Source organism: Notolepis coatsorum (assembly GCF_963971535.1).
Source record: "Notolepis coatsorum genome assembly, chromosome: 10".
In the NCBI taxonomy this organism is placed as follows: Eukaryota; Metazoa; Chordata; class Actinopteri; order Aulopiformes; family Paralepididae; genus Notolepis; species Notolepis coatsorum.
In genome coordinates this window covers 59,973,871-59,994,969 of record NC_140174.1, presented here as the reverse complement: position 1 = coordinate 59,994,969, position 21,099 = coordinate 59,973,871, and the positions used below count along the sequence as shown (strand labels likewise).

At 42.9% G+C, this 21,099-nt stretch overlaps 1 protein-coding gene across 1 annotated transcript in view; it reads right to left on the bottom strand.

Moving 5' to 3' along the window:
- LOC311235586 (microfibril-associated glycoprotein 4-like) overlaps positions 1-12,457 on the bottom strand; it is a gene marked incomplete at both ends in the record, with an annotated part of 46,678 nt that extends 34,221 nt beyond the window's left edge. The window contains one exon of the mRNA XM_084323051.1: positions 12,307-12,457. Coding sequence (XP_084179177.1) covers positions 12,307-12,457 — 151 coding nt within the window. The remainder of the gene's footprint in view (positions 1-12,306) is intronic.
- Between the last annotated feature and the right edge of the window lie 8,642 nt (positions 12,458-21,099).

Genomic DNA, 21,099 nt, shown 5'->3' with positions numbered 1-21,099 from the left:
AGGAGCCAGACAGAGGAGAAAATTATGAATTGGAACATAATAATTTCTCTTCTGTGGATTTTGATGGTGTACCAGAAGAACCGGAAGGAGACCTTGAATAGCACAAGGCAGAAGGATGTCCTCGACCACAAAGAGTTATCAAGAAACCGCAGGAGGTTGATGATGGATAACTTGCAGGATGAAAGCTAATGCTAATTGGAGGTCTCAGGGATCCAATGGAGAGAGCATGTATATATTTTTTGATTTTGATTTTAAGCTCTCTCCTTTCTTAGAAATGTTTAGATCTTTTTGTGCGGTGCAATAATCTTTTCTTTCAGAGTCAAACACACAATATAGACATGTTTGGTTAAACTACACATAAGTATAGTGGAATAAACAGAAAAGCTGATAAATGGTAGGATGTTCTTTTTGTATAAAGAAACGGACCAAGACTGGATGTCAACTTCTAATAACTGATAAAACTGATAAACTGTGTGGGAATGTGACATAACGAGGGTGTTGAATGGAATTTGGTACTGTACAGAAATGAACTGTGTTTTAGAGATTCTTTAAATTTTTTGGTTTTTAATCTGAATTTGCTAAGGTTAAAAGGTTATGGTATCTGGATGGCGTACGACCAGTTTGATTGAGAAGTCAATAGCAGGTATACGTGGGCATATAAGCCCACGACGGGGGACTGTAGTGGATTTCTCTGTCCAAACTGTCCACCCATTATGGAAATATGGGTATGTTGGGTTGAATATTGAGTCCCACAGGTCAACAGCGGCTGGGAGATTGTAATCGGTATGATCAATACACCACACATAGTCTAGTCTCATAGTAGTCGGAATAACATACAATACTAAAGGTTAATGGATAGATACTGTGTGACCTGTTTTCTCTGGAGAACCACGAGGGGGGGGGGAAGGAAACCCTTTAGATTTACATAGTCTTAAGATGATTAAACTTCCCCCTCGCCTGTATACGACAGGATACTGGTCACGTGGGGTGGCCAGAGCAAACACAGCCTTTTGTCTTCTCCCCTATGTTGGAACTTAGCATACATAAGGGAGTTTTGGTTTATAGCCGGCTATAGTGAAACATTTTCAATAAGAACAATAGGTTACAGGAGGTAACGCCCGAAAGGTTGAGTGGAAAACCCCCCAAGCTAGTTTGGGGACACAGACATCTGGTCAGACCTGAGTCTTGACAACAGGAGGTGACCATTTGGCGGGTCTCCTTATTTTATCCTCTAAGGAAAGTTAGGCTCAACTCTTTTAACATAGGGTATTAGTTAAGCAAAGAAAGACCAAACTAGACTCTTATTTCACCTCTGCACAGTATAATTAAGCTAGAAATATAGTTCAAATTAAGACACATTGCTAAACAGTTGAAGCTTCTATATGTAACTAAGAAATATAGAAGCTTCTTTGTTCCTTTCAAAGAACTAGCAAAAAGGCTAAAAACTTAGTTATAAGGTTCCAAATTTCAATCAGAAAATGACAACATTCACCATCAAGTATAGTCTTTGCTAAAATCTTACATTATTAAACTATAAAAATAGATACTGGGGTATAAAACGTCAAACTATAAATGGAGAAATATCTGTTTAGACACATTAAAGCCGGCCCCTTCTAGGATCAGAGGGGACGACAGGCCTGCTCAAAATGGCCGCTATAGAGTCTCATCCAATCAACCGCTCTCTCTTCTAAAAAAGCCCTCCCCTCCTGACGTAAGACTAGGGGAGGAGTTTAAGCTTTAAAGCTAGTGGTTTAGTGAGAGAGAGCACAACAAGACGGAACGACACAGACACGCGCTTTCTGGAGCCAACAGAGACCCACAGAAGGAGCGGCAGCAGGAACAAAGGAGCAGACGAGAAACCAGATCCCTTTGTGATCGCCAGACCACCGAGGCCTACATTGACCATTCCTTTTAGTAACTTCCTTTTTATTAGTCTGAAACAAGAGCTTGAGGGCATAGTCTCAATTGGTATCTATTGTTTCATTGCACATTTTGAATTCAAGCCTTTTGTTATTTCACTATTCACTTTTAAATAAAGCTGGATTTTTTACACTAGCAAACTCTCTGCTCTTCATTCCATCCTCCTGCTCCGCCGTCGATACAAGGCCATTTCCTGGTCTTTGAAAGTACAAGGGAATTAGTAACGGACAAACACACAACGCAGAGTAGATTAAGCTGGTTCTGTATATCAGAACCATAGACCCTTGTCACTTCACCAATTTAAAAGAGTACGTAGAATCTGTGACAGTGAGGCTGATTTTAGAGAAAAGAGCGGAGAAATGTATGATCGCTTTAGAGAACGTGGCTATACACATAATACTCTTAAAACAGCTATATCTGAAGCCGCTACTGTAGAACGCGACTCCCTCTTAAAAAGAAAGACACTAAAAGAGAAAACCGATAGGGTTTTTTTCTCTACCACTTATAGTAAGGCCCTTGCTGTTCGCAATATAATTAAAAAGAATTGGAGCTTGATCCAATGTGATGAGGCCCTGTCTAACATATTCCCTGACCCGCCCCTCTGTACATTTAGGAGAGCTTCCAATCTCGGAGATAAATTAGTACGAAGCCATCTACCGCCAGATGTTAAATCTACATGGTTACCAAAGCCTCCTATAGGAACGTATAGATGTGGTCACTGCAAACAATGCGATGTGGTGGTAAGATCAAAAGGTTTTACCCACCCAGTTACAAAACAGACATATACTTCCAACAGCTTTATTAATTGTCAAACGACACATGTTATTTATATACTGTCTTGTTCCAAATGTGACTCTTTTTATGTTGGTCGTACGAAACGCCGCCTACTTGATCGACTGGCAGATCATAAATATGCTATCAAAACTAACAACATGGATTATGCAATGGCTAAACATATTCATGAAGTTCACCATAGTACCTCTGTTTTATTTACAGCTATCGGAATTGACAGTGTTCCACTCACGTCTAGAGGAGGAAATAGACAAAGAATTCTAAACCAGAAAGAAAGTCGCTGGATCGATAGACTACAGGCCACCTCACTCCCAGGTTTAAATGATTCCATAGACATGGTATCATTTTTATAGGCCAGTAGAACACTTTATTTATTTATTGTATTTATACATTGTTATTTATTGTATTTTGATAGACTACAGGCCACCTCTTTGCAGGTTTAAATGACTCTATGGACATGTTGTCACTTCTATAGGCTAAGTAGATTACATTATAGTAGTATTTTTTGTCTTGCATTACTCAATGCTCTTACATTGTTGTTTTTGATCATTTTTGATAATTTTTTATATTATTATTGATCTATTCTATGTTTGTTTTGACTCATTTCCTTATGTTGTTATAATATTTTGACTGTGTGTATATATACATATATAATATACAAATTTGTTTATTTCTATTTAGTATTATTGTATATTCCTTCAACTCAAGTTGAGAATGTTGCTTTGCCTTCATTCATTTGGGACCAGCTGTCCCCCATTGTAATTAGTCACTCCCTGAGTTTTGTTTTTTCCTTTTTTCTTTATTTAGTCACAGTATTGTCTTGTCACAGCTACAACACCCTGAAGAAGGCCATGTAGGCCGAAACATGTCGCTTTTTTAAATATTTTTCTAAATAATGTAAGCCAACAAATAAAGGCTTTTTAAAAATGTGTAGAGCTGCCTTGGATCGCAACCTTTCTTTTATAAACGAATCCTACCCCGGATTTTATCCAAAGAGCACCTACCTGAAACAAAACAAGAACGCTGAAGCCCTCTCCATATCCTCTGTTTTGTTCAAATACCTGTACACCCCTCTGTATTGCTGTTGAATGATATTTTTCAGTATGGAGCCCCTATACAGCTAAATAGATTAGTTTTATCTGGTCTCACAGCGGCTAAAAAGCTGATAGCATCACGATGGTTTCAACCGGAAAAAATTTGTCGGAAGGTATGGGTTCTTACATATCTCGATGTTATCTATCTAGAAATATCTACAGCAAGAATTTTAGGTATCAGTGAAGCCAAAATTGCAATCTGGTTGGAAGTGGTGGAGAGAATACAAGCTAGCATATGAATTGTAGTGCCTGGTTAGGAACGAATGATAATGGATGGATTATTCAAGTGGTGGTCCGGGGGGGGGTGGGCGAGCGAGAGCATATGTATGTAGGGTATTAGATAGCAAGTATTAGGTGTATATCTCGTATACTACATTTATTTAAATGGTGATTTCATTGGATGTTTACTGTTAATGCTTGTATGTCTAATTTTATGTTATGTTTAAAAAATAATAAAATAATAAAATACAAAAAAGTCATATATTTATGTATTGTATCGACAAAAATCCAAAACAAACGTCACAACCTAGTTGAACCAACAATCAGTGCAGTCATTGGAGTGCTCTCGCCACTATTCACAACATTCGCTTAACAGTTATGGTTCTGCATCACACTAGCTCACGCTCAGCGTCTCATGCATATATCTCGCTTCAGCATATATACACTGAATAAATTTCAAAATGTACCTTTAAATGCCAGCATTCATCTGGCCACACCCCCATCCGCTTACCTATATAAGCAGGGGTGGTGCCACACACTCATCTCCTTCTCAAATTTCATCACAAGCAACGTGTTGCTATATGCGCACTTGACGTGGAGAAAAATATTAGCTGGAAAAGCAATGTTTACGAGGAAAGGAAGAACAAGGAGATACGTTGACATCATATCTTTATTTTCTCTCTCACTATTTTCGAGAAAATACGGCGATATTGTCTTCGTCACTGGAGTGTCTGGAAGATGGTGATCATTCTAAAAATCCTCCACCGGTTTTCGTATTGGGAGCACGCCGCTGCATGCCTCTCAACTGCAGTTCCTTGCTGTGTTGGTTGGGGTGAAACCTTTCAGGACACAGCTGAACTGTAGGACGCGCGGCTGTTGTGAGAAGCGGTGGGTTTCAGGTTGGGTGAGTACTGTTTGCTTGCGGCTCCACTTGACTGTTAGTGCTATGGGGGCTAACTGACAATGTTTACGAACACCGGCCCCAGTTTAAGGTCTTTTGGTTCAGCCTCTTGGGCAGCAGCGGAAGACCTTGATCTGAAGCCCATTATAGTTTGACTAGTGGGCCACGACCATTAACACTGGTGATCCCTGTGTTTTCTGGACGAGTGGATATCTCTCTGTCACCGTGTTAAGGCCCCATCTTTCATAGCCAAATGAGAGTATTCCCTCACGAGGAGATATGGGCATAGATGTTCTTTAGCGGAAGATCTGTGTTCAAGGTCAGCTACACAGGCGAGTTGGGTATTGTGCTGGCTCCGTCGGGTGTTGGTAAAATCACCGTTGTAAAACTGTGTTAACATCTTGTTTCTCTTTTCTCTTAAAAAGTGAGGAGGGTTTCAGAACGGCGGCCTGTCTGGGTGAGTGTTATATCATTGTGTACAAGTTCAGGTGATAGCTGCTTAGCTTACGGTTAGCCAGTCAGCTGTTAGCTGCGGCGTTAGCCTGCTGTGATCACTGCGTGGCCTATCTAGGTTGGGCCTACTGTTAGCCAGTCAGCTGTTAGCTGCGGCGCTAGCCTGCTGTGATCACTAGGAAACGTTGGCTTGCTGCTATCGGCCAAGGCCCAGCGCGGGGTGGTTCCGGCTCCTCGCGCGCCGCCGCGAGCTCCCCTCTGGTCGCGTGCGCCGTTCGCTCGGCGTCTCGCGGGCAGGGGCAGTAGCGACCGACGGTTGGAGCGGCCGTTAGCTTAATGCTACTCTGTTGAACGTGCTTTGATTATAACATATTTTAAACACTCTTGACTACGACGTCATCTTTGACAGAGGATGTTCGTCGAACCTGCCCTGGGCCAGGACGGCAAAGCCTGCGTCAACAAAGGGGACCGTAGCGACGGGTTGGAGCGGCGACGCTGCCCAGATCGAACAACACAGGACGGCTGTGTTTTCTACGGTGTCTTGAGACTGCACTTCGTTGATCTACGCTCCGGGTAGGCCAGGTCTGACCAGACCTTGTACACTTCTTCTGGCTTTCCCTTCTAAATGTTTTGTAAATAACGATGTTTTCCAAAACGAGTGTTACTGCACTACATTTAGGATACGACGCGAGTTGTGTGTGAATTGTCTTGTCACTAGGTATTTAGCTTCTCCGTGCAAATCGGGTTGTTGTTTCAGATGTGAAAATGATCTGGTTTGTTGTGTTGAGAAACATCATGTGTGTTTATATGTACCGTGTACTCACAAACTAAGGGGGTTAACTAACCTATAAAGCTATGCTTAGTGACAAATGAGTAAAGAATGTTCTTTTCTCAGCCTGTAATGACAATGAACAGTGTGTTCACATATTAACAGGTTTTCCTGTTTTAACTGGCCGTAATAAGGGTAAAATAGGAGGATTGTGTTTCCCCCCGGTTCCCTGGGGACTTCTTCATCCTCCTATCCGACATGTTGTTGCACTACATTGTGTCTCTGTGTGGTAGGGATGCGATGTAACCCTTAGCTTGATTGCTGAGGTTGTGCTAAAACTGCTGGAGAAACTTTATTTTCCTAAAAGAAAAGATTGTTTGGTCGCTTAGCAAGGCCTGTGGCCGATACTAATCGAGAATTATGTATTCTCTCATTATGAAAAACGGCGTTCCTCTGTAGAGTGTTTTTGCCATTTTTTGTAGGTGATGATGGGTTGTGTGTGTCATGTGACTTACAACTGGGTTGGACTGGCCACAGAAGCACATGTGTAAGTTTGGTACCGGGGCTCTTGAAGAGCCCTCTCTATTCTGTGTTTTTTCCTTAGTAAAAATCAGATAGCAGGTTAGCTCATGCGCTGTGTGAAGCTGTCAGACGCTTCATAGAGCTGACTATGACTGTGTCATATTCTCTTTTTGTCATTACATCGTATCATGGGTGTGGGGTCGTAAAGGGGTGAACTGGTAACCTTTCCTTCCCCTTTTTTCTGTTGGTCAGGGGTAAACCCACCTGTCCTTCAAGGTTCCTGTCACGTTGCGGTTCGGCACGTTACAGGGTGAGGGGGGGGGGGGGAGTTTCCTGGTCACACGGCCTGGAATATTGGGCATGTGCACCGCAGAAATTCCCCCGCCATAGAGTACGTCACCGTGCGCGTCTCTGTTGGTAGGACTTACGTGTGCTGTTCAGGTCCATGTGATGGATCTGTTTTCGGGGGGTGGTCAGGGCTCCTCCTCACCAAGCTCCTATTCGGGCCTTCTGTGAGTTGGGACTCCTCCTTCCATGTGAGGGAGCCTCCTTCAGAGTACAGAGCCTCCTCCTCAGATTGTCAAGGTGAGTGGACCCTCTAGAAGGAGTCTTACTCTATTGTGTATGTATTCGATTCAATTCGATTATTGAGTGTGTATGGGTTCAGTGCCTCCTCCCCGGAGAGCCCTAAATCCAATTTTTTACATGGCTCAAGGTGCAATATATTCTTTTCAATCTGTACAGCTCGCGTGGGAAGTCTCTCTGGGGATTCCCGTCTCCTTCCTAACAATTAATACAACTTATCTAAAAGGTTTTTTTAGTACTTTACAAAGAAAATACAAACTATGAATAATAGTAAAACAAACAAAACACAAAATAAAAGTCAGGGTGTTACAAAGCAATAATAAATAAGAAAGCTGTAAGAAAGCATACACTGAATTGTATTTGTGATATTATATGATATATATATTATATTTTATGGTTGTCCTGGACTAAAGACATTCACAGTTAATTTAATCAACAAGTGAAAATAAAATTGTGTTTCTAGGTCTACTGTGACATGGACACTGATGGTGGGAAATGGACAGTAAGTGTGAAGAGCTTTTTACAATATTAGCAACTTCTGCCCATCTCTTCTATATGTAGACACCTGAATATGTCTAACAATAATTCAATGTGTCTAACTTTAATTCCTTGTACTCTACTGTGTTCATGATAACGTTGTGTAACTCGCTGACCCGTCTTGATTCTCCATATCCTAATATTGACATTCAGTAGGGGGACATGGCACTGGACTGTCGCCAGGGGGAGCTGGTGCGACGTTGGGCTGGTCACAACAGGTGAAGAAGAGGTTGGTAGGAAGGAGGGGCTGGATACACGGGACTTTCTCTTCGTCGTTTTCCATTGAAGCAAGCAGACGTGTGGATCAGGAGCTCCCGATACTAAAGACACGCAAAATACGACTCCTGCCACGGTGTGGGATAGTAACGTCGTATGCAACAGTTTAGCTTCCCAGTATAGTGCTTAGGGTACGTTTGAACCAAGAATAAGACGTTCTACTGCCGGAGTGTGCTGTGGATATTCCACGCGCTGCGTTTAGTAAAGTATAGGCGAAAGGCTAGGGGGTCGCACTGACCCAAAGCTTAGCTTCAAGTATAGGCCTGTTAGCACAGTTAGCTCGCACGCCGCTCCACCGTCTCCCAGCCCCGCAGCGGACACCGCAACAGACGTCGCCGGACCGCACCCGCCTCCAGCATTCTCCTAGCCGACAGCCAGTCCAGCTTTCGCCGGCCTAACGTCAGCCCAGCCAGCCCCCTTGCTATCACAGGTGACAACCAGGGGACCGTTCGACGGCCATCTCGCGTCGCAGACATTCGTTGCGGGAGCAGGCCAGCACTCGGTTGGTACACTCAAACCAGGTACTGTTAGCGCTCCAAGTGCTGGAACATTATCGGTGAACATTCTCCTTTTCGAGAGCATGCCCTCTAAGGGCGAAGAGAATAAATACATTGAACTGGCACGTGCACCAGGGACTAGGGGTGCCCCGACGTTTGTTGTTTTGTGTAATGCCAGCTTAGATAGGCTTTTTGTTTCAACTGTGGGCCCACTATATTTTCTGGTTACATGTGTTGTGTGGTTAAGTTGTGCAGACTGCACGTATGTATATTAATAATCATTCCCATTGAATAGCTCGCAGAGCTCACCATTACCCTCTCCCTCTCTCTACGGACGAGTGAAAAGTATATTAACCCTTACGGGGACCTGTTTCATTACGTTTTGTAGTGCAGTGGTTCCCAAACTGTGGTGTGCGCACCCAGGGGTGTAGCTCCAGATTCTGGGCCCCATGAAAGAATGTATTTGTAGGCCCCCAGTGTTTTTGGCCATTTTTTTATTGATGAAAACGCATAATATGGTTTTTACCTATACATTCGGATCAGCAGTTCAGCACCTGCACTGTTGGTGGGTGAGCCTAGTAAAGGATGTCGCATTGCGTTCATCTTCAATGAATGGACCAATGCAATAGTCTACCAAAGCCCCCCCTCTCTCTATATATATCTCACACACACACACACACACACACACACACACACACACACACACACACACACACACACACACACACACACACACACACACACACACACACACACACACACACACACAGGCAGAGATATATATGGGTAATGTGTCATGCGGCGCCACCTAGATCTGTCAGCTATGATGAAGCCGTTTCACACACACATACGCACGCACGCACGCACGCATGCACACACGCACGCACGCACGCACACACACACACGCACGCACACACACACACACACACACACACACACACACACACACACACACACACACACACACACACACACACACACACACACACACACACACACTTCAGAAACAAACATAGTATCAATGAGAGCATCAATAATACACCTGCGTGACATGAAAAAGCTAATGATGGTAAATAATAAAAATAAATAAAAAAATAAAAAAATGTACAATAAAATTTCATAAAAGTCTTAGTCAAACCTTTAGTATTATAATAATAATAATGGATTGGATTTATATAGCGCTCTTCATGACACCCCAGTGACCCCAGAGCGCTTACAGAGTACATTATTCGTTCATACACAGTCATACCGGTGGTGGTAAGCTACAATTGCAGCCAGAGCTGCCCTGAGGCAGACTCACGGAAGCGTGGCGAATAATCATCGCCTACGGCCCCTCCGACCACCACCAACATTCATTCACATGCATACACATTCATACGAGGCAAGTAGGTTAAGTGTCTTGCCCAAGGACACAACGGCAGTGGGATGGACATGGGCTTGAGCGGGATTCGAACCATCAACCCTTCGATCATTGGACGACCCGCTCTACCCCTGAGCCACGCCGCCCCACATATATTATGGATACTAAACATGCTGGCAGAGTACATGCATCCATGTTGTCGTGAACATTTTAATTAAATAAAGAAATTCCCTATCCATAGTCGCCGTGGGAAGAGATAAAATAAAATCTGTGCACGGAGACCAGCAACAATTTTTTCTAACAGAAACCCATTGGGGGGTGCGTCAGCTAGGTCGGGAGGTGATAGGGGGTGCATGGCCAAAAAAAATTGGGAACCGCTGCCGTAGCGTGTAAGATCTAAGTGCCATGCATTGTGCCTTGTATTGATTGCATGCCCAATTTATATAAAAGGAGAGGCGTACAAATGGGATCATTGTGTGTGTGTCAATTAATGTGCATTTAACCCCTTCCTTTCGATTAATGTGCATTACTGCTTAACCCCTTCTTATCCACGGCCTATGTATCATTGGGGCAGGTGTTCTGGACAGGTCTCCGTTCGTCAACAAGGAAAGGTACTGCTTTGGGGAGAAATTATATCATCTATCACTACTGCCACCGGGTGTGAGAGGGTGTGGGAAGTATTAGGGGAAGTGTGGATGTTTGGGGAATTACTGTAAGTCGCCCTGGAGGGCAAGAAGGACCAGCGCAGCCCCCTAGGTTAGTAAACCCTAGGCCCCATCCGCTCCCTCTGCTAAATCCCAATTCTAATACCCCTACACTACAGTCGGGGACTCAGCCAGACCCAGATCTGCTGCGTTCCCACTACCTGGTGACAGTGCACATCTACTCTCATAAAGTAGGGATAATCCACCCTTCTACATATAAGTAAGAATATATCTGTGTCATAATGATAAGGATAAACGCTCAATGAAGAAACCCACTCCCATTGCCAAAAGAAAGTCTAACATGCCTATACATACTTATACTGTGGAACTACACACTACACATGTATCATGTGGCCCATGGGTCTCAAACAGCATTGCCAAGAGTGTCTCTTCTGACTTTCTGTCTCTCTCTCTCTGTCCATTTGTCTCCCTCTCTTTGTCCATCTGTGTCCCCCTCTCTTTCTCTCTGTCCATCTGTCTCCCCCCTCTCTCTCTCTATGTCCATTTGTCTCCCCCTCTCCCTACTATCTCTAAACTTCTTTCCCCTTCATCCTCACATTCTCTCCTCTCATATTCCTCCCTCTTTACCCCCTGCTACAATTTATCTCTCTCCCCTAACCCCCCCTTCTCTTTCTGCCCCATCTCTCATTCTGTGTCACCTTCTCTCATTTACATTTACATTTTGTCATTTAGCTGACGCTTTTATCCAAAGGGACTTACAAGTTTCGTACGAAAAGTCAGCAGGAAGGGTACAACTCTATCAGCTGAGTAACAAATTAATGCTCATCAAAGTACTGAGTGCAACGATGTAGGTTAGTATATTAGGACAAGTGCATGATGGTAAGGTTAGTTGATGCTTCTCCTCACCTCTCTCTCTCTTTATCTCTCTCTCTCTCTCTCTCTCTCTCTCTCTCTCTCTCTCTCTCTCTCTCTCTCTCTCTCTCTCTAGCTTGTTCCAGAGGAGGGTGCATGGGAGCGTAAATTTCTACAGACTGTGGGAAGACTACAAGCGATGCTTTGGGACTGCTGGTGGAGAGTACTGGCTAGGTCAGGCATTTTATATATATATATAGTGTTCATAAGGAGGAACTCTGTGGTGCTCTGCTTGATGGTTGGCTGCGATGCTTGTGCAGTTGGAGCATATGAGATTTATTTGGAGTTTTATGAGGAGGAGGACGTGTTTAATCAGACATAATCAGTCTTTAAAAAAATGTGGTGCAAAACAAAAGGGTTAGGCCAGTCGTGCCCAACCAGTCGATCGCGATCGACCGGTAGATCGCGCGCTGGTTTCAAGTAGACCGCGAGATTCTTTTGGAAAATCATTTAATTTGATTTGATTGGGAGGGGAGGACAACACACGTTCGAGCAGTCCTGTGTATAACAGGCAGTCGGCAGCCTGAGCCAATCGATACCGTCTACATTCCGTACATTCCGGACAGTGAGCTTCACCCATAGGGATGCAAATTGATGCCTTTGTTTTCATGGAGTGGCATGAGTGGGGGTCGGGCCCATCACCTGGCAGGTACAGTATAAAGATGGCTCTGAGACCAGCCTTGAGTCACTCGAAACTGCAAGATGAATGGAACACCACCAGCTAAAAAGAGGTTCACTCAGAGGACGCTACTTTTCAACAACGCAAGCAAGACTTCACTGCCGCCAGAGCCAGGACCCTCCGACGAGCTGCCGCCGCCAGGAGCAGCTCCAACGCCGCCTCCGACGAGCTGCCGGCGCCGCCAGGGAGCTGCTCCAATGCCGCGAGCTGCCGGATAGCACCAGCGTCAGCGCCGCAAGCGGAACCGGAGCAGCCAAAAGACCAAAAACATATCATTTCCATGAAGAGTGGGAAGAGGCTTACTTTTTTGTTTATTTCAACGCAAAATCAGTCTGTCTGATTTGCAAACAAACCGTGGCTGTGCCGAAAAAGGGTAATTTGGAGCGGCATTATACAACGATGCACAAGAAACACTGCGCGCAACTTTCCTCACATGCAAGCAGAACTTCAACGTCAGGGTGAGGACACCGGACAGTTTGATTGCACACATTATGAGGAGCAAGTTCAAAGCATCTTGTCAGAGTTTGATAAGCGCTTCACAGACTTTTCAATACTTGAACCTGTTGCAAGCTACATGTGTTTTCCATTTGGAACTGTAGATGTGGATGACATCACATCCAAAGTGGCCACACTGTTTAATCTGGACAGCCATGCTGTGGAGAACGAGATCCTCACACTTCAAACTGACATTAAGATTAAAGCCAGGGCAACACAAGGGATGAAGGCAGAGTTCTGGGAGCTACTGCTGCCTGAGAAGTACCCCAACCTCAGGAGATGTGCCATGAACTTAACAGCATTTTTTGGATCAACCTACCTGTGTGAGTCTGCTTTCTCTCACATGAAGAGATCATCAAGTCCAAGTACAGAACCACATTGACAGATGACCATCTTGTGGACTGCCTGAGGCTTGCAACCAGCTCCTACAACCCAGACTTTGAAAAACTAGCTACCTCTTCCCAGTGCCAGCGTTCTCACTAAGAGACATTTAATAAAAATAAAAAAAAACAAGATAAAGGAGAACTATCAGTGACTGTTGACAGACCTTTTTGTGGAATTGTTTTTTGATTGTATTCCATTTTGCAATGTGACAGCTCTGTTTACACATCATTCCTATTCCCTTTTAATTGTACATATATTTTTGTTTTGATTGTATTGTTCCACTTTTGCTTTGGCAATGCAAACACATGTTTTCTCATGCCCATTGAACGGAGTGTGTGTGTTGTCAGTGTGTATGCAGAGTGAAATAAACGTGAGAAGTTACAGTTACAGTCTTGTCATTCTTGTAATTCCTACACTACACTGTTACAATGATATATAAAATAGCATATTATATTATATACCCATTCAATATGCACATGACAGAAAATATTATATGCCATATATATTTTCTGTCATGTGCATATTGAATGGGTAATACTATTACTACTAATACTAGCCTTATGCACCTTATGACACTGTGAATACTGTGAATATATTTTTCAGTTAGTTAGAATCTATTTTTCAGTTAGTTAGAATCTAACTAACTGAAAAATATATTCACATATAATATATTTTTCAGTTAGTTAGATAGTCAATTATATTGACCTATTTGTTTACACTGCTTGTGTTGTTTTTACTACCTGTACCCCCTTCCCCCATGCTGCTATTATGCCTGAATTTCCCCAAGGGGATCAATAAAGGAATATCTTATCTTATCTTAGCCGAGAGTAGTACAAATTTGGGCTGGTAGCTCTCGGCTAGGTGGCAAATTAAAAAGTAGATCTTGGTTCAAAAAAGGTTGGGCACCCCTGGGTTAGGCTATCATTATTGCCAAGATCACGTGATGTACAGGCGATGTCAGACATGGTGGTATAAGCTCATTGGTTGGATGTGGATGGCCCGTTTGCTGAGGCACAGACATACACACAGACCAATTACTTACAAAAGGGAGAGAGAACGTTCATTAATTAACATGCAATGTACCACATGTGGGCCTTCTTGAGGACGATTTGACCAGCACTTTGGCGACCACTAGTGGCTCGGGTGTGCATATTTTGTAATACAATATAGAATTAAAGCCCCATTTGTTGCCTGTCAATAGCCCTTTCAGGCGACAAAATCTCGAGTTACATGCTGATATTTGAGGCTTGAGCAAAGTACACGGTATTGCGCAAATACTACTCCAGACTCTTGTGGCTCTAGTTCCGTCAATCATTTGGCGATCTCGATAATGATTGGACAGGGTTGTAGCCAATGAGTGTGGCTTTCCAATGTACAAATCAGGGATCTAGGTGAAAAGTTACGAGCGAAAACAGGAAGAGAAAAAACGCAGAATGAATTGAAGTCTATGAGAAAACAGAGCTTTTCTTTTGTACACAGTTGACCAAAATCACTCCTAATCACTCATTTCTGAACGGATCTTTATGAAATTTGGACATGTACTGCATAAGACTCCAGGCTATTTGATATCGGGAGGTTTTAAGCCATACGAATTTCTGGGGAAATACTACTTCTGGACTACTAAAACTTGAGTAACAAGTTTTTCTACAACTCAAGTTCAGACCTATGTTACTCTATTTCATTACCACTAAAGGTAAGTTTTCCTTATTGTATCAGAAACTTCAGAATGTCATGTTTCTGTAAGGTTCCAACATATACATGTTAGTAGAAGGTTCAAATGAATATGCTAATTGAGGCATATTTCACATTTTTTCATTTTATTTTTATTACATTAAAGGGAGGGTGTCTAGGCCACGAGTGACATTCTATTAAATTAGAATTAAAGTTTTAGATCCTATGGCAATTAGCATAGGAAAGTTACGGATAAAAGGCTCACTCTGGGCTAACCGGTGGTGTAAGGGAGGGAGTTATACGCGAAGGTTGTGTCTAAGGAACACAGCCTTGTACGGCTCTCTGAGGGAGGGGGGTTTAGGGGTTTATTTGTATATATGTATGTTTTTAAGCTCGGCTCTCAACGGGACCTCAATAATTGGATGTACATCCATTGTGAATTCGTACTCCAGACGCATTACCAACAAGTACACAACAACATGTATAGATTATGGCTAGTTTGAATATAATGATCTGGAATACTGGGGGAATAAATAATCAACATAAACGCAAAAGCGTGCTCACACTGATGAAAAACAAACAGGTTGATGTGGCTCTTCTAAGCGAAACGCACCTTTTAGTGGAAGACAAAGCAACGCTAGCGGACAACATATATCATAACATTAGTCACTCTTCCTTTGGAACGAGATCCCGTGGAGTATTTTTTTGTATTGTATTCGACTAAGAAGAGTTGGCAGTCGACTATGGCTCCTTTCGATCGATTAGTCGACTATTTGACTAATAGGGGTCAGCCCTAGTGTGGACATATGAAACGCTGTTGAAAGTGCCGTGCAGCAATATGGGGGTTTTGATAAACTGGCTGTTGTTACCGATGGAGCACCGGCAATGAAAGGAAAACACACAGGATTCACCGGGCTTCTATGGCAGAGTGGCGTTGAGTGTCCAATGCTGCACTGCATTATACATCAGGTAAGTTCGCTAACATAATTTCCATCTATTGTGGGTCACTATAATGACCAATGCGAGTCGAGTGTAGTCAAATTATATGCGAGAGTCGTTAAATCGTTTTTCTTTTTTTTCATCTGATATAGGAGGCTCTCTGTGCCAAGAAGCTTGACTACTACAGCCATGTTATGGATTTGGTTACCAAGGTTACCAATCTAATTCGTGGAGGCAACAGGTCACTAAACCATAGAAAGTTTGTCTCCTTTTTGGAAGAGATGGACACTGATTATGGCGACTTGCAGCTACACACAGAAATCCAATGGCTGAGCCGTCGGAAAGTACAGGAGCGACATTGAAACACTGCAAATGCAATTCAATGATCGGTTTGAAGATTTCAACGGCATGCAGTCACGGATAGCGCTGTTTTCCGGCCCCCTCACCGCTACGGTGTCAGAGCAGCCCCCACCGTTGCAGCTTGAACTGTGCGAGCTACAGTCAGATCCTTTTTTTCAAGCAAAGAGAAATGAGAGGGGAATTTCATTTTGGAAACTGCTACCTGAGCCCCGCTTCCCACTCCTCAGGGACTTTGCCCTCTCTATGGCCAGTATGTTTGGGAGCACATACATATGTGAGAGCAATTTCTCAAACATGAAGCACATCAAGTCAAAGTAGAGAAACAGGCTGTCGGATGAAACGTTATTTCATCTGATGCAGATTGCATGCACAAACATTGAAGTTGACATTCCTGCTATTGTGCGCCAAATGGAGAGACCACAAGTGTCTCATTAAAGACAGGGGGGGAGGAGATGATGAAGAGGTGTAGAGGGGGGGAAGGAGATGATGAAGAGGTGTAGAGAGGGGGGAAGAGATGATGAAGAGATGTAGAGAGGGGGGGAGATGATGGAGAGGTGTAGAGAGGGGACCATTATTATTATTATTATTATTATTATTATTATTATTATTATTATTATTATTATTATTATTATTATTATTATTATAACCATTATTGACCCACTGTGGGGCGAGGGTGAATGTCATGCCAGTTTGATAAAGGATCAATGGGAGGCATGTAGTATTGCACTTTACTTTACTTGCACTTTACTTGTTTACTTTTGTAGTGTTCAGATAACACTAATAACACAAACACAAAGCAGCATTCCTGCTGCATTTCACTACAACAGTAAATCAAAAGTGCAATAATAAATGATTTAGTTAAATGTATACACTTTTATCCTGCTACTAAACAAAACATTCCTGAGTGCTTCATATCCATAACATGCATTTCAGTGTTATAATGTTTTGTTTAGTAGCAGGATAAAAGTTTATACATTTAACAAAATCATTTATTATTGCACTTTTGATTTACTGTTGTAGTGAAATGCAGCAGGAATGCTGCTTTGTGTTTGTTGAGCAGTGGGCTTTAAGTTCATACATTTATTTTATTAGAAGCCTTAATTATAATTGATAATTTTTGTATATATATGGGGTTACACAGCAATACTTTTAAATTCAGCTGTTTATAAATTCATAAAGTTGAAATTGCATTACTAAATGCATTTGAAATGGAATAAAAACAAAGTTACAACAAATTATAATTGTTTATATACCTTGTGACTATTAGGGCTATTTGAGTGATGGGGTACTACTGGCGGGACTGCCGATAAACAATGCGGCCCCCCAGATTGATTGTGGACATTTTGTGGCCCTCACCATATACAAAGTTGCCCACCCCTGCCCTAGACTATTTGATAACTATGACGTGGAAATGGTACCCAATGCACTATCAGATCACTGTTATTTACTCCTAAAAGGATCATTTGGTATACTGTCATCCCGAGCCCCAAGATGGCGATTTAACTCGATATTGCTGAAAAACAAGGAATTCATTACACAATTCAAAGAAGCTCTTGTTGTATTCCTACTGGAGAATGCGAAATCGGTACAGGACCCCAGAATATTATGGATGTCGGTAAAGGGATTTATCAAGGATTTTACCGGGAACTTTTCCTCCAAAATACGGAAGAATCGTTGTTCAAAACTGGCAGAGCTGGAAACGCTTTACTCTTTACAATACAACTACTCGGTTCGATTGGAATCTCATATTAATGTGTTAAAAAAAAACATTAATGCCATTTTTAAACAACAATCTGAAGTTCAAATACGTAGCACAAGACAACAGCATTACTTTCATGGTTCTAAACCAAGTCACCTACTAGCTATGCAGTTACGAGCTAACGCAAAATTTGCAGATATAACTACTATTAAGGCACAGCAAGGACTTGTTACAGACCCTTAAAAAATCAACGAGACATTCAAAGAGTTCTACTCCAACTTGTACAAATCAGAAATGGCCTTCGATCAAAACAAAATGGACATATATCTTAATCAAATTAACCTTCCTAAACTATCAGAGGATGACGCAAAACAGTTAGAAACACCCATCACACTAGATGAACTTAGGGAGGCCATATCTGAAATGCAAAGTGGTAGGGCTCCTGGAAGGGACGGTATCCCACCAGAAATGTACCTCTCATGCTGGGATGTAATTGGACCCCTATTACTTAATATGATTTTATATTCAATCAAGGAGGGGAACTTCCATAAGATCGACAATATTGCACTCATAACAGTCCTCCTTAAAAAAGACAAAGACCCCACAGATTGCGGTAGTTATAGACCCTTAAGCCTCCTCGTAACCGATATCAAGCTGTATTCCAAGGTATTAGCCATCAGACTTCAAAAGCATATGACGTCTTTAGTTCATCCTGATCAGACTGGCTTCATAAGAGGCCGCTTGATCACGGATAATATAAGACGGTTACTACATGTGCTAGATGCCAGCAAGGATGACACCACACCTATAGCGATTGTGGTAGTATTGACGTTGAATTTCATAATTAATATGTGTGAATAAATTAGAAGACCACATCAAAAGCCAGATGTATCTTTCTATAGCAGAGAGAGACTCAGTGGCTAAATCAGGCTCAACTGCCAGTGGAGAGCCATTCCCAACCCCCCACAACACCTTTTCAAACTGACTGTATGTAAATGCTGATCAAAGACAGCTGCGCTGCCCACAGGGCAGGCCAGTTTAGACATGCTGAAGAAATGATTAGTCATGGACACTAAGTCACAAACAAAGTTATCTATTAATCAACTGTTTAGTATCAAAAGAGTAAACCATAATATTAGAAATGGGTAAATTCATATATACTGGAGATACAGTTGGTAAAAGGTTTGAAGGGTGATTACACTCTTGTTATAGAATTCTGGTTAGTACTGTATGGTAATATGGCCCAAAGGAGGGGGCTATTCACACCACCCCACCAGATGACATCACACCAGCCCCCACCCGTGGGACAAGACCCACACAGGGAATCGAGGAGGGGGGGGCAACCAGCCCCCCCCCAGAGGAAACCAGGGGGAAGGGCGGACCATATTAGTAAAATGTGCTATTATTGGCTAGAAATTATAAGATATAAGGGGCGACAAAATGTTAGACTGGAGCCCAGATCCCAACCCGAGATCTGCATGCTCCCCACGCCCCACCCAGAGACTACTGTGAGCTGATTGCATTTTACGTGAGTAAATCATGGGAAACACCAATGGTTGTTTATAGATTAGAGTAATGTACAGATCCCTGATCTGTAAACCAGATTTACTCATGTATAATGTGTACAGTATTGTCAATGTATGTTCAAATTATGTTAACGAGTAACTGTTTCTGTACATATTGGGGTTTGAGAATGCAAACCTTATTGTGATTTCTGTACACGACAGCCCTGTTAATGTTTTCTGATAATCTTTTGTCTTATTCACCTTGGCCTCTGGCTCAAATAAATGTTGAATTGGACTATAGTTCATGGTTTGTCTGGCTACACGTTTAATTCTTCATCTGCTTTAAGTCAGATGAAGAGACCAACAATTCTATCAATATGATCCCTTTCTCCTCCTTCCAGATAAGCAATCTCATTGTACTGTACTACAATAACCTTAGATTATTGTAGGATTCTGTAGGAATTTACTACAGAAATGGTGCCGTTCTTCCCACCCTGTTGTATCCCCCCCTGAAGAGGTGCGGTGAGGTCTCTGGACCTTGCTGTGTGTTGGGGATGTGCAGGGAAAAGAGCTGGGGGTTGCTGCGTTTGCAGACAGGGGCTTGTTGTCTGGAATGGAGGACAGGGGGACAGGATGAAGGCTGGTTGTGTACGCCACTTGTTGGGACCCACGGTGAATATGGCCTTTTGCATACAGGGATGGGGGAGCGGTGACTTAGGTTAGGATGCCCGGAGGTATAGGGATCGCGCTTGTTGTGCAGTGAATATGCAAACGTGGGCTTTTTATGTTTGTGTGTTTGTTCAGACACAAGAGGCCGTTCCCGGCCTATGCGGGCCACGGGGGTTGAGTCTCGTATGGAATATACTTTATGAACTATACGAGGGGGGTTGCACCAAGATGAGGCCTCATGTAATATGAAGACGTATTGGGGGCACAAACTATCTGGTTATGGGAAATGGTCAAAGCGTCGGATGGCGACAGGTGAAAGGTTTTTCTGGCCAGAAGGCTCGGTAATCTGGTTGGCGTTCGACAGGAGCGCGTCCTGAGTTTATGAGATCCCTAGAATTATTCTCAGGAAGAGGGCGCTGTAATAATTGGTAATTTGCTTGTCCTGAATGGGGAGAGAGCCGTGTATAAGATGGGCTCTGTTGCTATTTAGAACATGTAAATCGGCTTGGTATAAGATGATTTAGGACCTGCGTAATCGGGGAACGTGGTTTGTGCGATTACAGAATTATCACGTAATAATTGATATAAACGGGGCCGGCGTGTTCAAGAGGCTCAATAATAGTGGTTTGCTGACTGAGCATGATAGACGGAACATGTGTCTGCGGGAAACTATCGGCCGAACATGGGTCTGGGGCAAGTCATATTGGTGATTGGGGCTAGCTAGCTTAGCTCGGTGGAAAAGTCCGCGGTGAAACTGGGGACGTTACGATGGCGTTATGAGAGAATTGATTAAACACTGTGGCGGCGATTGCAGGTAGGAAGCGAATCGAGGCGTAGGTTGGAGAGATTGTGGCCATTTTGAGGGTTATTATTGATGCGGTAACGATTGTGTATGATATTAAGAAGTCGCTGCTTGATGACGTCATGGTGTTGAATGGAGAGTGTGTAACGTTCACGGTACTACGGAGCCAGGCGGAGAGAAGGGTAGGAGAGATTATTCGTGTTGGACTATGTGTGCGGCGTTGGAAGGTGTGGATGTTTTAAAAATTATTTTCTTTTAAAGTAGTTTGTTATTTTGAGCATGTGTGAATTGTTTATGGTTGGATTGGTACTGAGCGGAGTATATGAATGTACGGATCTCGGACGTGGCATAACTTGGGGCTTCCGGGGACGCATGGAACCTCGCGCTGGGGCTG